This window comes from Vanessa cardui, chromosome 1 (genome assembly GCF_905220365.1).
Source record: "Vanessa cardui chromosome 1, ilVanCard2.1, whole genome shotgun sequence".
NCBI classification, from domain to species: Eukaryota; Metazoa; Arthropoda; class Insecta; order Lepidoptera; family Nymphalidae; genus Vanessa; species Vanessa cardui.
Genome location: NC_061123.1, coordinates 7,296,539 through 7,316,823, shown reverse-complemented (window position 1 = coordinate 7,316,823; position 20,285 = coordinate 7,296,539). Strand labels below are relative to the sequence as shown.

Genomic DNA, 20,285 nt, shown 5'->3' with positions numbered 1-20,285 from the left:
AGAACTATTAACATGGTTACCTAAAACGACTATATTTCTTAATTATGAGGTATTGCAGAAGTTGACCTAGCTACTAAAGTTTCATAGTACTTAAATAATAGTACAATTTTGTGTAATAATATGGCATTATTAGCATTCCTATCGTTTCTAAATGAAGGTTGACGCTCGTTAAACACTCAATAACACCGGCATTGACAGTCTTACTTACGTACTTACGTACTTAAATACAATTCGAGCTATTTACATCCACAATACTTACTTAACATCTTAATGTTTAATGACAAAGGAGTTCTTTATTAAACCAAAAGAAGTTCTTCATTAAACCATCATCCTCCTGCCCTTATCCCAATTTACTTGGGGTCGGCGCAGTCTTCTTCCATACTATCTGACGTCATCACAAAAGATTAAATCATATATTTCATGAAAATTGTTTTATTGTGATAATTTACAGTAGTAAACGGCATTTAGAAATTCATTAATATACTAGCGATATTCATTATGTTATACATTATAGTATTATGTAACTACATATTGTATTTTACTAACGAAGGTAAAATAAACTTCATATTATTATAGTCTTGTTATAAGGCTCGCGGGTACAGGAGCGGGCTTAAGCCAGTTTTTCTAGTATGGAATGCAGTTTAAAGCACCTGCCGTGTAACTAGTGATTAACACTAGAAGTTATACATTAGTTAATGGTATAAGTGTACGCTACAAAATTAAATAGGTCCCCAATAACTAATAATAAGTTCGCAAAAAAACAATTTTTATTTGCAAAATATCAAACATTTATATTATTCTTTCAATTTTCAAATTTGTAAAGTACCATTTTACATGATAAGGTACGGCATAAATGATAGTCAAATCGTCAAAATTCCTATTCTTTTAAATATAGTTTGAAGGTCATATAACATCAATGTCGAAGAATAAAGTTCGCGAAATCGTAAATAACGCACGATATGTTATTGTTAAACGCACCTTGAATAAAAATCGCGTGTATTTCGCTTTTATATTCAAAGAATAGCCGACACGAAAAGAGTTCATTGATATAAAAACAATCGCTTCAGAATATCCCAGAGAAACAATAAACGTTTTCTATACTATATTTTATAAGATTTAGGAATAATTATCGATAATAGTAATGATTTGGGCCGAGATTTCATAACATAGAATTAGTTAGTGCGAGTTGAGATGAACTGAACTATCATGTGACGTAAAAAATCGCGAATAACAAGGATCGCATTTGAGTAGCGTAGTGAAATAAAGTCCATAAGGTTCTCTTAAATACAGAAGAGATTTCGAACAGCTACTTCGTTTTTTACATCATCATAAGAGAAGAGGGAACTTTTGTTCAGAAGTGGATTTTTTTGGGTTTAAACGTTTTACTTTATTGCATAATGTTTGTACGAGGCCTAATCCAATTTACTGGAAAATATTTCATTTCACATCGCCTTATCTTTGTTGATAATATTTGCATGAGCGAATTGCAAACGTTTAACTATTTTCATTTCTATGCAAATGTTCTAATAAATTACGCATTGTTCTGTTTCATAACGTGGATCGTTTTGATTAACAACACTAGCTCACACGAACGATATATGGACCTTCATTCAGATAAACAATAGGCCTTTTTCTACGTTTTTTTACATTTCGGTTGGATACACAAGCCGTCGATAAAATAAACGCTCAAAAATCAACAAAATATTCGAGCGTTTCGAAGGATTAATGGGACAAAAAATATACAACCGTCGAAAGATTTAAGCGCTGTACCGTACTATACTATTGTTTTATTTCTTATTTTTAACCTACGTAACTTTTTTTTAATAGTTATAAAAGTAATTCGGTATTAGTTGCATAACATGATACATTTCTCTAAGGCTTATACAGTCCTGCTATCAGAAAAACAAAACTTGCAGAATAATGAGTATTAAGAGTTTATTATGAAATATTATGTACGTGAATAAAAGTGTCGAGAATACATAATACTTCAATTTCTTTGAAATTTTTCTTTTGACATTGAAAAGTTTATTGATGCCTCTTCAACTGAAAATTAACTGTTGATAAAAAAATCTAAAAAGAGTCATCAATCATATAGTTAGCAGCTAAAGCAAAACATCGTAAGGAAGCTCGCACTTTTCGAATGAAAATCTACAACATTTCTACCTACCGTTCGGCAAATTATATTGAGAAGGATGAATAAAAAAATTTAGGAGTAATTTTTATTTAATGAAATATCTACATCACTTTTTTTAAATGAAGGTAATTAATATTAACTATGAACGCTTACATATAACAACGATGGAAGCTTCTAATCATAATATTTGTTCTTGTTTATAATAAACTTTTATTTCTGTTTTATTCACCTTAAGCTTTTGGTTTATTGATAGCCAAATATAAATTTTCGGTCACTTTCTACAGATTTGATATGTATGTCACTATGCATTGAGTTCAACCACCAATTTATATCACCAAATAGGTATAGGTACTTTACTTCTCGTGTGTGTAATGGTTGTCGCTGTTTCAATTAGACTATTTTCTATTATTACCTGAGTTTGAACTCTGTCTAACACATCCCAGATGGAGGCCCGAACATCAAGGTTATATATAGACTATTATAAATAGAATGATGTTTATTTACTTCACAAAATTATTATCACTGTTCTTAGAAAAATATTTATAAACCTATGATAACATGCTTTTATAATTTCATCATCAATTTTCTCTCTATTAAATAAAGTAAATGTATTTAAGATATAAACGTGTTTAACAATTTAACGCTATTATTTCGTAAAATAAAATGTTTTAATTAAAGACCTTCAAACAACTCATTCCAATCTTCTCTAATTCGTGCCTCATATCCTTGGCTTCGGATGCAAATTACAATAATTGTCAAATTTGCTACGAACTCGAATCGTCTTCTAAGAAACCTACATTTAAATATTGAATCCATTACGTTAATTCGACGGAATATTTTATTGTGTTCTCTCAATAAAATTTGTGATATCCATTACGATATTGATTCCCTTTAGCCGGTATAATATAACAACAACCATATTCCTAGCATTATACGGGGCACATACAGATACATACATACATATTTGTTACGTGTTAAATTTACTAATTACTTAATTTTATTCAACTATAAACTTATACAAAAAAAGTAACATACGTAATATAGGAACTAATTAATATATATTTTTTTAATTCGTATTCGAAGGTTAGATTAGCAAATGAGGTACGACTTGCATGATGTTAAAATCTTACTTTGCTTATAGATATATAAACTATTTGTTACATTGCAAAAGCGACTCTATTTATATTATTTAAGCTGCAATGATCCTTTTTTATGTCATATGATTATTTGATAATATTAATTTTAACATTTTAAACTAAAAATCTATAAAAATTGCGACTACACATGATTTGATATTGGTGATATTGTTTAATTAGGTTGCTTATCAACAATTTCGTAACTCTGTGGTTCCCGATGCTACGATGAGAAATACCTTTGGAGAAATACCCTTGGCATTTTACTTGGCGTAACGAAGCATAGGAACAGCATGTCTGTGCTTTATGCAGGTGGGGTGGAGGAACTTCTTTGCGCCGATGGTTTAAAAAAAAAACAACATAGAGGTAGAGTTAACAGAATAGATGTTGTGTCAATTTTGACCAGTCAAATATTTAAGGCTAAGAAAAGCTTTCATCATTGACTATTTATTCATGATTTCGTATTAGTTGTGTCGAAAAAACTAATAATTACTCATCATTCAAACCGGACCACACCAATACGAAATGTTACAACTGGGCATTACAATAATGGTGAGTAGGTGGTACCCAGATGTATTAGTCATTAACTAGTCCATGTAACCTCCAATATGTCACCCTATAGGTCATCAATACATAGTATAAAACAAAGTCGTTTACAGATGTCTGCCCCTATGTATGATTAGATCTATAAAATTACGCAACGAATTTTGATACGTTTTTTTGATAGTTTGATTCGAGAGGTAGGTTTTTATATATAATACATGTACAAATTATACAGAAAGACAAATAATTTTAGGACCTTCTAATGTGATGTCGTAAATAAACATTCTGTACTAAGTATATTTGGTATCAATATTACACTCGTGCGAAGCCAGGGCTGGTTGCTAGTTAACCATAAAAATAAGAATAGGAAAAAGGACGATCTTTTCCGCTCGTGACAATAAGCTGCGATAATGCTTATACGTATTACCGAACGCCTCACCTTTTTTTCCTCATACGTTCTATTATAAAACTTTTAATATCACCGAAACTGGGAATTCGAACATGAAAACTCGTGTAAGAAAAGGACAATAACAATACGTAAATGTACCATTGCTGAGCAACGGTTTTCTCTCCTTATGATATTAATACTTACTACATTTTTTTATCTGATCTGTAACATTCTTGGCATAGAAAAAATAAAGAAACCCATAAAAAAATACTTTATTCTATATTTTTTAAGTATATAATTTGTAAAAATATACGTTTTTATATTGTTATAATGTACCTCAACCATCAAACCCTCATTTAGAGCTAAAATATCACATCTTTCACAATCTCTGTTCTTATAAAACCCTCACAGGGTTTATGGAGGATGGACCCACCGCGTATAAAACAGGTCAGACTCGTTCTAATAATAAACTGTTTAGAATCGGACTTTTATAGCTCTACTGTACGACAAGATATTTTTATAAGATTATTAGGTAATTACATTTTGTTTAGGTAAAAATACATGTTAAGTAACAGATATTATAAGGTAATGGTAAGTGGTCGTCTCGGATCTGACGTCACCAACGCGTCACTCGAGGTACTTGGCAACAGCTGATATTGCAAATGAAACAACCAGACTTGAGATGATACATCTGTTGTTTTATATTTATGTTCACTCATTTATAGCTATCATCCTAATTGAACATATTTACTTGATGGGCAAACAAGAAACAAAACTCAGACACCAAAGTAATATGGAAAAATAACTATTAATTTTAGTGTAACTTGCACCCTTCAGTTAGAAAAAGTACTTCATTTAATCCAGTACAAAAAACAGCCTACTGTTGTAACCGATGAGTGACGGCAGTAACTGTTGAAATAGAAAACAAATAAAACTAATGGTATTATTTTGAAAGTTATTCGCATTAGGCACACACCATTTAAGACGTGAAATTAAATGAAGCTGTTTGTAATTATGTCACGTTCGAAGACCCTCGTTTGAAGCTGTAATCATGTACGTATCGGTAATTACGAGCTGTATAACCAGGCAGTTATAAAAACATTATAATGTACTAACAGAATCTGCACATCGTCTGTTTTTTATAAACTGATTGCTTTATCTCTATCGAGATAATTTTCTGTTTCATACAAGTTTTATTTAACCGAAGTCAAACTTGCAACTTAATTTCAAAACATAAGAATTGCACATACTTTTTAAGTTTATCGTAGTATATCGTATAAAAAACTGGAAGGATTTTTACATATAATATTAATAATATTTCCATAATATCATATATCTAACTTTAACTTTTATATGTAATTAATTGATTAATACATATTGTTTATACACACGATTAACAAAAATTAAATAAGTCAGTATTCAGATTGAATTAATTATCGATTATTAGCATAATATTATTTCGTTTTGACATCATTTAAAGTAGTTAAAAAAAATCAATTGCATACCTTCTTATAAAATAAAAACTAGTGTTGCCATACAACTTTATTATAATTTTAAAAGACTCGAACAAGTTACGCTAATACGTTACGTTCATTTTAAATATAACTTCTATGCGATAGAGTACAGGGTGAAGTTTTAAATAATCATTTGTAAACAAGTATATATGTACAAGTACAAGTATATGTTTACATTGAATAAAGAAGTAACATTCGACAAGTCTACCCGTGACCACGAACGCTGTAAAGTGCTCGAAACGTCGGGATGTCCAAAATAATTAATATACGCGATTAAAATCCGTAATAACTAGTTTTATTTAAGAAGTAACATTTATAATGAGATTTGTAGAGATTCAAATGAATTGCAATTTTTAACAAGTTTTGCTTATTTGTTGTCTGTTTACCGCGTAGTTGTTTATTTCTGTCATAAAATGAATTCGTCAAATCTTATATCAAAGGAGGATAATTATACTAAGCCTAGTTTTGTTGATCTACTAATAGCAAACCGAAATTCAAATTATTTATTAGTAACTGAAGACTAACGAGAAGTCTAATTATTCAACAAGTCATACCTATTATTATCTTGTCAACACTAAAGTAAACCTATTAATTACATATTAAAAACATATTAATCTGAAGATATCAACATACATCTATATATAATGGAAGGCAAAGGGATCCACACTTATATTATAAAGTTGAAGAGTAATCTCAGGAACTACTGGTTCTTACTACTGGTTTAGGTGTTTTGTTTTTCATTTGTCGACGAAGATTTTATGTTTACCTAGCAAAAACAGTGGAATATTACGCCTTTTGAGAGCTTTGGATCCAAGAGCTTCGTAAACGATTTAATTTTCGCCAAAATGTGACATACATATAGGTATGTAGCATATCCGAACGAAGCCGGGACGAGCAACTATATTTTTTTAATATTCAGTTTAATAAGTTACCGTAACTACTTGTAATGTTCACATGTAAGGTCGATTTACCAAATAGATTAAATAGATATTATATTTAAATGTCAGCTCGCTGTGCACACACACCTTCTTCAACGCGCGTCCATTTTTATATAATTCTCTGTTCCCGCGCTTTTGCGACGTGTGTCACTTGAGATGACAGGTGCATAATTACACAGATAATATAAATGTATACAAATATAAATCCTAATATTCGTTAATATTTTAGTATAGATCTATGTATGTACACTACACTACTTATCATAATTAACACTTATAATGCTATAATATAACCACTAATGAGTAATATATTTGAAAATACTTGCAATATAATATAAGTACAGAAATTTGGTTTAGAAAAAAATAAATCAAAATCATAATATTCTTTATTCAGTAGACTTATAAAAGCAATTTTGAATCATTATGTTACAGTATTGAATTATAAGTAAAATTACCACCGATTCAGAAAAAAGATTCTATAGGTTGCCTAGAATCGTGATGAACTGGCATAAATCTAAGTACATTTTCCACCATATTAATTGCAATCTTTACAAATACTGTTTTACGTCGAACTTTATCTTTAAAACTAATACAATACCAAAAATTATTGTATAATACTTTAAAATTATTTATTACGTGATCAGATCAAAACCTGAAAGGTTATAGGACTATTCGAATTTGGCACACAGAACAGTTTATAAATTACAAGGAAAATAGACATAGGAAATAACTCATACTTTGAATTAATAGAAAATAGTAAAATATATTTTATTTATGATAAAACATTTCAAACTGTTCGGATTTTTTTCCACTAATTATATAAACGACACGCATTCTGTTAAAGTCTATTTTAGAATTTTGGATATTCATTTATAATTTATATATTATATTCATTTATTTAGAATAATAAATATTTCACCGAATATTTTACTTTAGTACATTTTAAAGTTAATGAATTTATTTTTATAACAATTCTGATTGTGCCGTTTATTTTCATTTGCAATTACTACGTATTTCCATTCGTTTTGTGACTTGACTTGTCAATAAGATAATACTTTCTGTATGACATTTAAGAGGTTTTTCTTTTACTTTCATGCATGATATTTTTAAATTTCAATGTCATAACAACGTACATAATCTTTAAAACCCTACTCTAAAAGCCATTGCTGAATTTAGCGTAGGTGTGCACTTAATGTGAAAATAATAAACATTAAACGAATAACATTATTTATTCTCCATCGAAACTTCGCAATTATTGAAAAGAATAGGAGTTTGTCAGTCACAATTTTCTTTAATTTTGTCAAGGTTTTAATTTTTTTTTTTCTTGTACAGCAGTAGTGTCGCTCTCTAACCGGCCAGTAACTTTCTTCCGCTCTGTAATATTAAACCTTTGTTAAATCACAACAATTTAGTGAATTGCAATCAAAAATCCTCTTAATTTTTTGCACAACTTTAGGTAGAGTTCTTCAAAATAAGACCGTAACCAATTTTCTATGTGCAAGTTATGTCCCATAATACCTGGGACAAAAATCGACTTTGTCAATATACATATAAAATACGTTCAAAAACGTTTTTATTTAAATCTTAAGGTACATATCTATCAGTTATTAAGCTGTTATCTTTATGTAACTTCTGTAAGAATGAAATGTCATATTTTTTAATAATAAACTGTATCAATCATGAATCTAATAATAATACATTTAAACTACCTGATGGTGAGTGCACCAAATTGTACCCCCATGATTAATGCGCCAACTGGCGTGTGCGTAGACATTCGTGGTTTGCTGCAGTCCCGATAATTATAATATCATCGTTCATTAATGCTGCCATGTATAAAACCGGTTTTAGAAATATATGCTTGTGTGAATTATATAGACTGTAATAAATATTATTTATATGTTATACGTATGCGTTCATACTAAATAAATGCTGCATAACAACATTATTTTAACAGCAAAATTATCACTAAAATTGGACATGTACGAGTACCAGAGATCTAAGCTGGTTGATAATTTGAAATACGAGTGACATACTTTCACGATCATCCCTGAACACTGAATGAATCATAAAAACAATTTAAGTCTGTTATAACACAGTAATTCTTGTCGATCTTTTCTGAGATCTATAAGCTATGTTATCGCGGCTTATATTTTACTTGTCAATCGCGTTGGATTGATTAGTCGACAGGAGTAAGTATAAAAAAGTTCCTGGATGTCCAAGATTATATCATATTGATTTCTTCAAATTCCCTTCAATGGCTTAGCCGTGAATGCGTGACAGACAGGCAGACAGACAAAGATATTTACGCGTTTATAATATTACTACAGACACATAAACTAAACTAAGTTAAATATATTTAAAAACTTTTCATTCTTCACAATCACAATTTAATTTAAACTTCGATAAAATTAATTAAACCACAACTATTTTTAATAGCTTTTTCTGCCATCTAGTAGTAAGTTCTTAAACTTTGGCGTTTGTAGGTATTTTACATAACTATAGTTCAAGATATATCGTAATACACAAATAATTTCATAGATGGCGTTGCTCGTAGCTTGCTCATTGTATTGTAACCATGAGTTAAATACACCTTATCATTACTAGATGGCGTTTGCTAAAGCTTTGCTGAATAATTCAATATAAAAAACTTTTATAAACCTGTAAAAGTTTTTTATACTTTCAATACAACTATACAACTTTGTTAGTCAGTTTATTTAGATGAAATCTTTCAAGCTGAATTAGAAAAGTCATCTCGATCTTCCCCACGAATCTGAAATTTTGACGAGAATGTATTTTTATAGTAATGAATTATGATATGCCTTGGTTTGATGTCTGTGATTCTCCAGATGAAGAAACTTCTCAAAGATTATCATATTGTATAAGTACTTCATTATGCCCAAGTTTAATGACCTAACTACCGCGTTTAGGGTTGGCTTGCGACGAACGAACTTCTCTACGACTAACTACTCATTGTGATAGTCCATTCTAAGTACTGCTACATAGAAGCTGCTAAATACAAGGTTGGCTCCTGATGATTGCACAGCGCCTCAACATTTAAAAAACACAAAATTACGTAGGCTTTTCTGAAATGTACAGAAAATGTAGGGGTTTATACCGTAGATCACGCCGTTTTCTATTTTGTCTTTTCGATATTAACCTAGCATATATTGCTATAAGTAAGATCAAGGTCTGTTTGTTGAAATTGTTGTAAATAAACAGGCTGGAGACCGGGCAACAATGATGCACAGATTTAAATACATGTCAAGCGAAAACTACTAAATGAATTAATGTGTTTGATATATTCCGACCTTTTTTTTAAAAACAAAAAAAAATTGAAATTTATACTTAGAACATTGTGGCAATTATGTATATATACGACATTTTTTTATATTACACAAAATTGTATAATGCAACTAAAGGATGAGTTTGGTTTACTTGAGAGCTCATTTCATCTTTTTTAGATCTATTAAATACAATATTGTTCACTTATTTAGCCCAAATTGACGCCTGTGGCTTCGCTAGTCTTGTAAGCCCTTGTATGTTCCCTTGCTTGCAGTTCAAGCTTTCTACGTACCAAAAACCATCAAACTATGTTCAACGGCTTTTACCGGGAAGCAACAACAGACAGTCCGAGTTATTTTTTATAATATTAGTATTGATGATATGTTTTTATTATACATATCTAATATCTATAGTCGTTTTTGAAATGGATCAAGCTACAGCTGTTACCAAAAAAATATGTAAGTAGGTATATAACTTTAAACTGCCTTTTTAACAAAAAGGGGCTGGCGGAGATGTACGAAAAAATAGTGCTACGAAAACCTAAAATTGAAAAAATACACTATTTTACATTTAACACATACACGTTAATCTACATATGTAGTACTTAATATTTAATATGAAATTTTCATAGTTTACGTTCATGCGTTCACCAATGACAAAACACACGTTATAATTTTTTAAATTATGGTATCGTCCCATTGAGCATTATTTTTCGTACGTATCAATATTTTTCACTATTACCATTTCCGAGCTAGAATAATGCAAGAATATTAATTAGAAACTAGAGCTTTGAACTTTGCCATTTCATAAAATAAATAACTTGAATAACTAAAAAAAATTAAAAAAATATACGTATCAGTGGCAACAAACAATTTAAACTATTATTTATCGTTCAAAAAGTTTTACTGCGTCTAATTTATTAGCCCTCGGATTTACTTGCCTTGTAAGGGTTGGTGTTCGTCCGTTGGTTTTGGGTATAAAAATGAAACTTATGTATCTTGGTTCCAGCTTGCTTTATATAAATTTTATCAAATTCAGTTCAACGGTTTGGCCGTGAAGCAACAGGCAGATACAAAAATAGACTGACCACAGATTTAATGAATGCACCGTATAGTTAAATAGTTGCTATTTCCATATTCGCATATTTGATAAGTTCAAATATTATGATATCTTTTAAAGCGAAAATGTTAAAAGTTGGGCATAAAAAGGTTAAATAAATATTTTATAAACATCCGTATGCAATTTATATGTGATTAGGTACTAGATTGCATTTTTGCGAGCATCTCCATTTACTTATCCGGGAAACTGGGCTAAGTACTACTATAGATTATTCTGAAGGTCTTTCTATATTATTAGATAAAAAACTTGAAAAAAATATTTTGTATTCTTGTTTATTTCATTTTACACAGAAATATTATATTAACATGTTTATGTATGGTCTGACAAAAAACTTAGTAGAGATTGATGGGAAAGGTGGCCCTCAAACACCACAGACTCACTACTGCTCTAAGAGGCGGCCAAACTCTTACAGCATTTGTTTTATGATGTTCATTGTAATTCTTGTTAAGCCCATTTGATGTAGAAATTGTGACTTTTTGTGCTTCATTTATCGATTTCATATTTTCAGATTCATTCTATACAAAACAAGTAAAAATTATTTTATTGCTTCCTAAAATAACATCATTTACCGAATTTTCATCTTTTTTAGTTTGTTTTAATTTTTGTTTAAATATTTTTCATCTGTACTGTTCCATCCAATTTGTTCTTTAACAACATGTATTTAGGGTATTCTGCATCCATCAAGACGTCAACCAACTAACCGTTCCCCGAAAAATACAATACAAAATCAATAACTGTAATAAAAATACAAAGTCCACGTGACTGCACAAAACGTTCATATTAGGGCATGAAATGGCTTCATTTAAATTACATTGGTTATTTTTCTTAGTAACCGCTACTTGAAAAATTTAAAGTAATATGAATATAATTACAGGGCCAATGTCTATGTGCGCTGGTACCCAGTTGCCACCTGGAGCCTCATTTGTCCGTCTACATACCCTTATATAAAAAAATACTAAAAACTAAGGAATTTTGGCGGCTCAGCCAAAATATGATAAAAAAATTGTTCATAACAATAATTTTTTCATGGAATATTTTTAATTACAATTGCTTCTAGATGGTCACTAAAATAGTAAAGATTTACAATGATTTTGTTCAGAAAAGATCTGAACAAAATCCCTGTTCAAATTGTCGAATTCTAGGGATCCTGCAGTGTCTCTCGTACAAATTTTAGTTCAAAATGCATCGTGATACAATATACATTTACTTCTACATTAAGGTCTTAAAAGAATCCCAAATTAATAAGTTTGCTATTTTTCCTGGAAAGGTAACACAATAACTATAGGATTTCCATAAAAAAAATATTTAATAAATGTTGTTTACATTTTGTCCCTACGATTTAATATCAGTATCCTGTGCGCTGTTGAATTAGAAAATATTCACTAGACTATTTGCCATGCGTCTGTCATCGTTCCGCTGAGTCGATAGTAACTACAAAATAGACAAAGAATGTAATCTAACTATTCTCACCTAACATGTAGTTTAGTAAGTACAGTGCGTTTGGCGAAGTGCGTCTGAAGAAGAAACTGCCAATGATGTCGTAGCATGTGGAGTTAATGTTACTAACCTAAGTTTAGTTCTATTCAAAATCTGGACTGGTGTGACACTTTTTATCGTTTCTAATAGTGAAATTGAAGAGATGAAAAAACTGATACCTTACACACTAAAAGACTCAAAGTCCATCATTCTGCAGTATCACGGCAAATATTTAAAGACGTCTTCGAAAGTGAGACGGAATCAAAGGATCAGGTAGATGATAAGAGCGCAGCAAGCGATCTTACTTTAAATTTGGAAAACCCAAAAATTTTAGCCACGATGCCTGATTAGTCAGTTGACTTGACTACTATCTTCCCAAAACTATCACAGGAGCCAGTAAGAGAATAAAGTAATTAACGAAAAGTTAAAGAAATCGAAAAACCAAAAACGGAAAAAAGAATAAGCGGCTAATAAAGCAAAAAATAAGAAAAATAAGTTAAATTCTAAAAAACTAACAGACTATGAGAGAGGGAAACTTTCAATACTCATTTTATGATTAATGTTCCCGTAGAAAGCTAGAAAATTAGTATCTAAGCCCTTTAAAACTACTCTTTGTTTTTAGAAAAGATACTTTGATTAAATCAAATTTATGTAAAGTGGCAATTTTTTAAATATTGTGAAATAAATTATTGATCGCGAGTGATATTTGTTGTTTTACTCAGCTTCCTGATGACACTCTCAGTTTCCTGTGGCTCGATTTTTTTTAAATGGTCAGAAATAAAAAACAATATTTAATATTTTGACTGTTCCCTTTAGGACAAGCTAAAAGACACTGTACTCTTATTATTCTTCTGAATTCCTCCACCCGAAGATATAAAAAATGTCAGGCCCAAATCAGACTCAAATTCTTTCATAATTTGTAGAACTACCCTTATATCTGTGAAAATTATGTATGTTAAAATAATTTTTGAGTAAAAAAAACGCCCAAAATGTAAATGAAGGTAAAAGAAAAATAAATAAAAAATAATTAAGTCACTTTGGGCCACGCCTTTCAAGAAGTATGACGAAGTTCCAACTCCAGCTCTACGGATGTTTAGTAAATATGAAAAATCGTAAATCGCCACACCTAATAAAAATTAAAAATTTAAATAAGGCTCGGGCAACTACCAGCACTAGTAGTTAGTCACTTTACTTCGGAAATTACGCCTAATACATAAACAATTGAGTATAAAAATAATAACAGATAAAAATGTGTTTTGTGTGTAATACTTATTTAATTCTAAAATTGAAGTGACCACCAAGCACCATAGTCATTCGTTCATTACTATTTATCGTCCGTGGCTTTGCTCGCTTTACGGTGTTAGGTTTTAGATTCCATGAAAGATCAACAGCAAACAGACAAAGGCTAATTTTTGCTTTTATAATACATAAATATTTAAAGTGGAACTACAAAACTATTCATAAGACTATTCCCAGACGATGCAATTCGTTACGAAAAAGGTTTTAATAAGTGCATAATTTTATTACAAATAGCTGCGATTCGCAGTTTCACCTGCTGTTAATAAAACCGGCACTGCAATGTTACATTTTTCCTGTTCTGTTATTGGTTATACTAGTATAGTCAATTAAAAAATAATTTTACAATTATAAAGAAATTGATAGGACTGTACATTTTTACATTATACACCAACATACAAGACTTCATTTGTATAGTCTTAGCCCATTTTCCGTCTGATCATTTGAACTAGCAAACTAAGAGTTTCTACGAATCTGACCGGAAGAACCAATACAACTCGTAGCGACACTCTATCATAAACGTAGGAGTATACTTAAATGGTAAGAAGTCAATTACGGAGGAGATTTTGTAGTTCAGAAGGTAGATTTAAGTTTTCCTTTTATTTACCTCTAAATTGGGCAATAAAATGATGATGAAAATGATGATTGTTCTAACGATTAAAATGAGAAAAATGATCGAGCTACAAATTTAACAAATTGATTCAAATAACAAAGAGAAAGATTTACGATAATTGTTACTATACTATGATTTCAACTTTGGCAAGGTACACCAACTTTAATAATAAGCTACTTGATTAAAACATTTATTCTATATCATAAAAAGTTTTTTTTTTTTAATAGAAGACGAAGTCAGAGCTAATGATTAGTTGTTAATTATAAGTAGATAAGAAGAGGCCCGTGCCCAACCGGTTTTCGAGGCCTCCACTATTTTGATTTTTAATGGATTATTTTGCATAAATTTAAACAAAAAAAAAACATTAACCGGCACGCGTATATTTTGACAGATAAAATATGACATCACATATAAGATAACATAATGTTTTTATTAAAATATCATTAATGATACTATGATACGAAAATATTTTGTTAACTTATACGTAACGGAACTTATACCTACAATGTTAAAAAAATAGTTTTATTCCCAGTGTCAGTTAAGTTGCCAGTTTACAATTTTGCGTTAATTTTCATAAAAGGATATTTCAGAAATGTAAGGAGGAGACTGGGGGCGAAAGTAACGACCTGTTGAAAGTAATAAATGCTTCGTTAAATTTTCTAATGACTAAAGCTATACTAACTATCGAGTAACAGCTTGTCATATTCCGTCGTTGGGATATTAAACTATAATATATGAGCAATTTTTAATACATTTACTGGGATTTAGGGGCAGGCAACCAGGGCAACTGGCCTGGGGCCTCCCTCCCACAACAGAGATTCCGACGAGTTAACAAATACCTAGATATAGTCAAAATATAATAATGGAATTTCTTAATGTTTTAAAGGTTACGGATACCAGTAAATAAATCAAAGCTTACTGATTGAAATTAAAACCAAGATCGCATTAATTAATAATATGATTTTTAGGGTCTCCACGCTTCTTTTGGTCTAGTGCCTCAACTGCTTTGTGGTCCGAGGACCTTTAAATCCGACTCTGCTTAGGTATTCCGTATCAACAACACTATTAGCTTGAATTTTTAATTTGATTGTATTATTTAGTTATGATTTTTGTGTTGTACGTTTTTCCGACTTTCCCTAATAATATACCACGACCAGGACGAAAGTAACTAGAATAAATATTTTTACTTGATCTTGTATTTTATCCTATATGTTTACTTTATTTATTTATTGACGCAATACTCCGCAATACTCCGCAATACTACGCACGGCACACTGTCGTACAGAATGATGCAGGTACTTACTGGACATGGATGCTTCGGTAAGTACCTGCACGGGATAGCGCGGCGGGAGGAGTCACCCTCCTGACACGAGTGTGGTGCGCCAGTGGACACGGCGTACCACACCCTGTACGAGTGTGCTGCGTGGGGGTCCCAGAGGCACCCTTGCGGCGACTATGGGCGGAGACCTTTCGCCACCGAGCATCATCAACGCCATGCTCGGTAGCGAGATGGGCTGGTCAGAGATGCACTTCTGCGAAAGTGTCATGTGGCAGAAGGAAGCCGCGGAGCGGGAGCGGGAAGAGAGTGCCGCCGCTGACTCGCTCCGCAGAAGACGACCGGGGAGGAGGAAAAGGCGCTACGCGCACCTTCTCCCACCGCCTCAATAGGCGCCGCAGGGACTAGGGGGGTCCCAGTACCCCGGGAATCACCCCTAGATGTAAGAGGCCCGCATAGGTGGGCCGACCGTCAGGGCGTCACGGTAGCATGCGTAAGCGATCCCGTGGCGTCCATCGAAAAACGCAGAGGGTACCGCTGGTTTTTTAGTGGGTAAACCCGGCGTACTTAGGCGCACTCGGCGTCCAGGACTCCGGGGAGTCCCACACACCCCCCCACTTTCCATCACGTGGGGGAAGCGCGTAATGCGTTTTTCCAGCGAGAAAAAAAAGTACATTACCTCCCCATTGATTACTCTATTTTGTCTTGCTAGTGGTGATTAGAAGTAAATGAATAGTATTTATATCATATTATATTTTTATTTTCTTTACAATATTATCTATATCGTATGAGCCATTTGGCTACCTGATAGTAACTGGTCACCACCACTCATGGAGAATGGCGTTGTAAGAAATATTAACCATTTCTTACATCACCAATGTGCCAACAACCTTGGGAACTAAGATGTTATGTCCCTTCTGTCTGTAGTTACACTGGCTCACTCACCCTTCAAACCGTAATACAATAACACTGAGTACCGCTGTTCGGCGGTAGAATACCTGATGAGTGGATGGTACCACGAAGACGAGCCTACAAAAATCCGTACCACAAAATCAAAATAAAATGCGATTACATGTTTGAAAATAAAAATACTATAAAATATTTCTATGAATATTTCATGAGTAAATGAGTTCAGAAGTATATTTTATGGGTTTATTTATATTATAAAAAATATGGTTATAACTATAAGCTACGGTATATAAGATGAAAATTAAAGAAAATTAAAAATGTTACTTTTGTGTTCGGTCTCCTCTACATTATGTAAATACAAACATGTAAATGTATAAGAATTAAGGAAGATCTAGAATGTAGGCGAAAACTAGTTCTTTATTAATGAGCTAAGAATCAAAGTAAATATACATACTTAATAACATTATAGTAACAACTTAGATGGCTTTTAACACTAATCATATAATAACCGCAAATCATCAAAAACCCTTACGAATAAACAAGTCTACAAAATAAATTATTATTAATTCATTATACAAAAAGCAATAAATATAAATTATCGTTAAATAAATATATCGATCGTTAGTAGTTAATTCGATTTACACTGTTCCCACTTATTATTTTTATTGGTATTTTTTAAAATATATTGTGATTCTTCTAAGCACGTCGTACGTAGTACGTCATAAGCATTTAATATTAAAATTACATGCAAACTTATGGTCAAGGTGGCCTTCATACAGAGAGGTGAATGAATTTTAAGATTCCTGCCAAAATATTTTTAAAGAGTCATTCATATGAATTAATCCAGAGTACATTATAATATATTATCGTACATAACAAATAACTTCGTAACCTTCAATCTCCGTGAACAACTTACTCTTGATGGCCTTGTAAAAGCCCGCTAAGCAGCAATGCTTTAGTATCGGATGAGTGAGCCAGTGTAACTACACAAAAAAGACATAGCATCTCAAGTTGGTGTCACATTAGTGATGTAAAGACTGGGGACTTAAATCTACGGGCAGTTATATCAGGTGCTCCATTTGGCCGTCAACGCACGCAATGACATAAAAAAAATACTGAAGCTTGTAGAAATGTAACATAGTAACACGCAAGTTATTATAAAATAATAATAACAAAACAAAGACTCACTTGTCTCTACCACAAATATGTAAAATAAAATTCGAATACCTACAGTATAACGTATTTAGGTCGCTGATACATAATCCCCGTAACTCGAGCGATTTAATGACACTCAATACGAGCGATGTCTATGACTATGATGAAAAAAAATCGACGAAATATTTAGACGTTCCTTTCATAAATCATTCACTTCAAAGTTGTTTTTTTTTTCGACTAAGATATGAAAATAGAAAATATTATTCTAATGTAATACAAAAGTAATAATGACTTCATAACATATTATTATATCTTTCCATAAAAGCTAGATCTTAAAAAAAAAAACAAATAAGTACATAAATATGAAAGTAGCAGGAAAGCAGAAATTCTTCTTATGATATCCTGGTAGAATATTTTTATTGATAGATATTATATCAACATGTAAATACATAAACAATAAAACCGGAGGAATATAAACATTTTTATATATTTTGTAGAAACAAATATTTAATTTCTAAATTTTAAATATTTACACTCAAAATAAAATAATTACATTTTCATTATTTAACGTAAAGAAATGGATCAAAGTGTAACGTACATTGTAATCAAACAATTTATCCCATTGAACGTTCTAAAGAGTCCATAGCTTTCAATAGCCAGAAATTGATTGAACGACAATTCAACAATAGATTAATTAAGCTTTACCGCAGATACAACTCAAATAACCGTACTTATATATCAAAGTATATTATACTAATATGCGGAACAACATTGTCTAATATATGTTAAATCTTTATTAAAAAAAATCGTATGTTGAACGGATAAGCCTACTAGTTAAACTCACATGACCGTAGGAATCCTTTCAAGCCGCACGCGTCGGTTTACCTGTGAAGTGTGATATTTGATACGACCAGTGTCCCCAATAAAGTGAAGTGAAAATGTTATTAGATTTGAATTAGTCGTAATAGAATAAACAAATACGTTTAAATTAAATGTATAATTATAATCAACGCAAACATGAATGGTACATACGGAGCAACGAAATCAAATGTTACAGTGAAAAATGATGTTCAAGACAATATTAATGAGGATATCGATAAAAGGTGATGTGTCCTCAGAAATCAACATAAACGACGGTATTTCCGCACAATTTGCAATTCAGACAATTTGTGACACGCTATTACTAAGCAGGACACAAAACGAACATTATCAGTCCTCATTACAGAAGATCAACCCATCCTGCTCTGCAATTTTAGCATTGTTACATAAAGCCTGAGTTACAATTTTTCCAAATGAAAAAAAAACCAAAGCAAAACACCACTATTGAATAGAATACTCACGATAAAATACTTAAAAATTGTCTATTAGTCTGCTCGTTGACAATCAAAAAACATTATGCGATTTTATTAAGTATTTATGTAAATATTTGGTTTTATTGATATTTTAAAGCTTTGTTTTTTCTTCTAGTATACCATACAAACGACGACGATGGTGGCGAATAAATCAGAACCTTTTATACGGGCTAGGTCATATGTACAATGATCTATGTGCAGCGATGTGGTTCTCCTACATGATGCTGTTCTTCCAGGCGGTACTTGAAATGAGGGCCGTTGTTGCCGGTGCCATGCTTCTGCTGGGTATTAATTACACTTGTCACTCGCTACTCTTAAATTTTGATGTCTTATATACCCATATCAAATTCACATTCTAAATTACATCACAAATCTATACATATAATAAAATTGGAGTGTCTGTTTGTAATATTTAAATAACAGCTTTTTATTAAAAGCATATATACAATTTTGGGATGTTGTTAAATTCAAACGCAATTTTATTATTATAAAATTCAAATGTTTACTCATATACAATATATTTCGTCATACATACAAGTATATCTCTATTAGTGCTCTTTAAATGCAGAATCCAAATTGCTTACAAATTTATTACAATGTCTATCTAATCCTGTATAATGTTTTACTTATTAATAGTTTGAATTTTAGTTTTCCAAGATACTTTAGTTAATTACTAAAACGCAAGCAATCGTAAATTTGTGATATAATTTTTGAAAAATATTTATTCGTCAGGATTTGATAAGTCTATAACATTTACAAACATCTGATACTACAGGTCAAGTCGTGGATGCGCTCGCTACGCCAATAGTTGGGATATTGGCGGACAAATATAGTACAAAGAAGGCTTGGCATTTAACAGGTACTGTATAATTGATTTACATAATATCACTACAATAGCTCTACTTCTACAGTTACAAACAACCGAATTAGCTAAACTGATGTATAATAAACAGGAGTAAATAGTAACCATAACTGATCTTCAATACGCCATCGACCCTGGGGACTAAAATTTTACCCTTGTGCCTATCGTTACATAGACTGGAGAGTATGTAACGACAGGCATAAGGACTGAAGTCTTACCTACTCATTCAAACGCGAGTACGACGAATTTGAATATGTATTGCTTTTTGACCTGGCTGATAAAATTCCCTTACAAG

General features: G+C 31.4%; 1 protein-coding gene across 3 annotated transcripts in view; it reads left to right on the top strand.

Annotated features, from left to right (window-relative positions):
- Positions 1–20,285, top strand: part of LOC124535139 (major facilitator superfamily domain-containing protein 12-like) — a 36,761-nt gene that overhangs the window by 12,653 nt on the left and 3,823 nt on the right. For 2 of the 3 annotated variants that reach the window (XM_047111340.1, XM_047111418.1), the window contains exons 2-3: positions 19,244–19,413; positions 19,904–19,987. In XM_047111340.1, the coding sequence (XP_046967296.1) occupies positions 19,244–19,413; positions 19,904–19,987 (254 nt within the window). Of the gene's footprint in view, positions 1–18,606; positions 18,880–19,243; positions 19,414–19,903; positions 19,988–20,285 lie in introns of those variants that run through there. The other variant, XM_047111262.1, reaches the window with a different exon arrangement.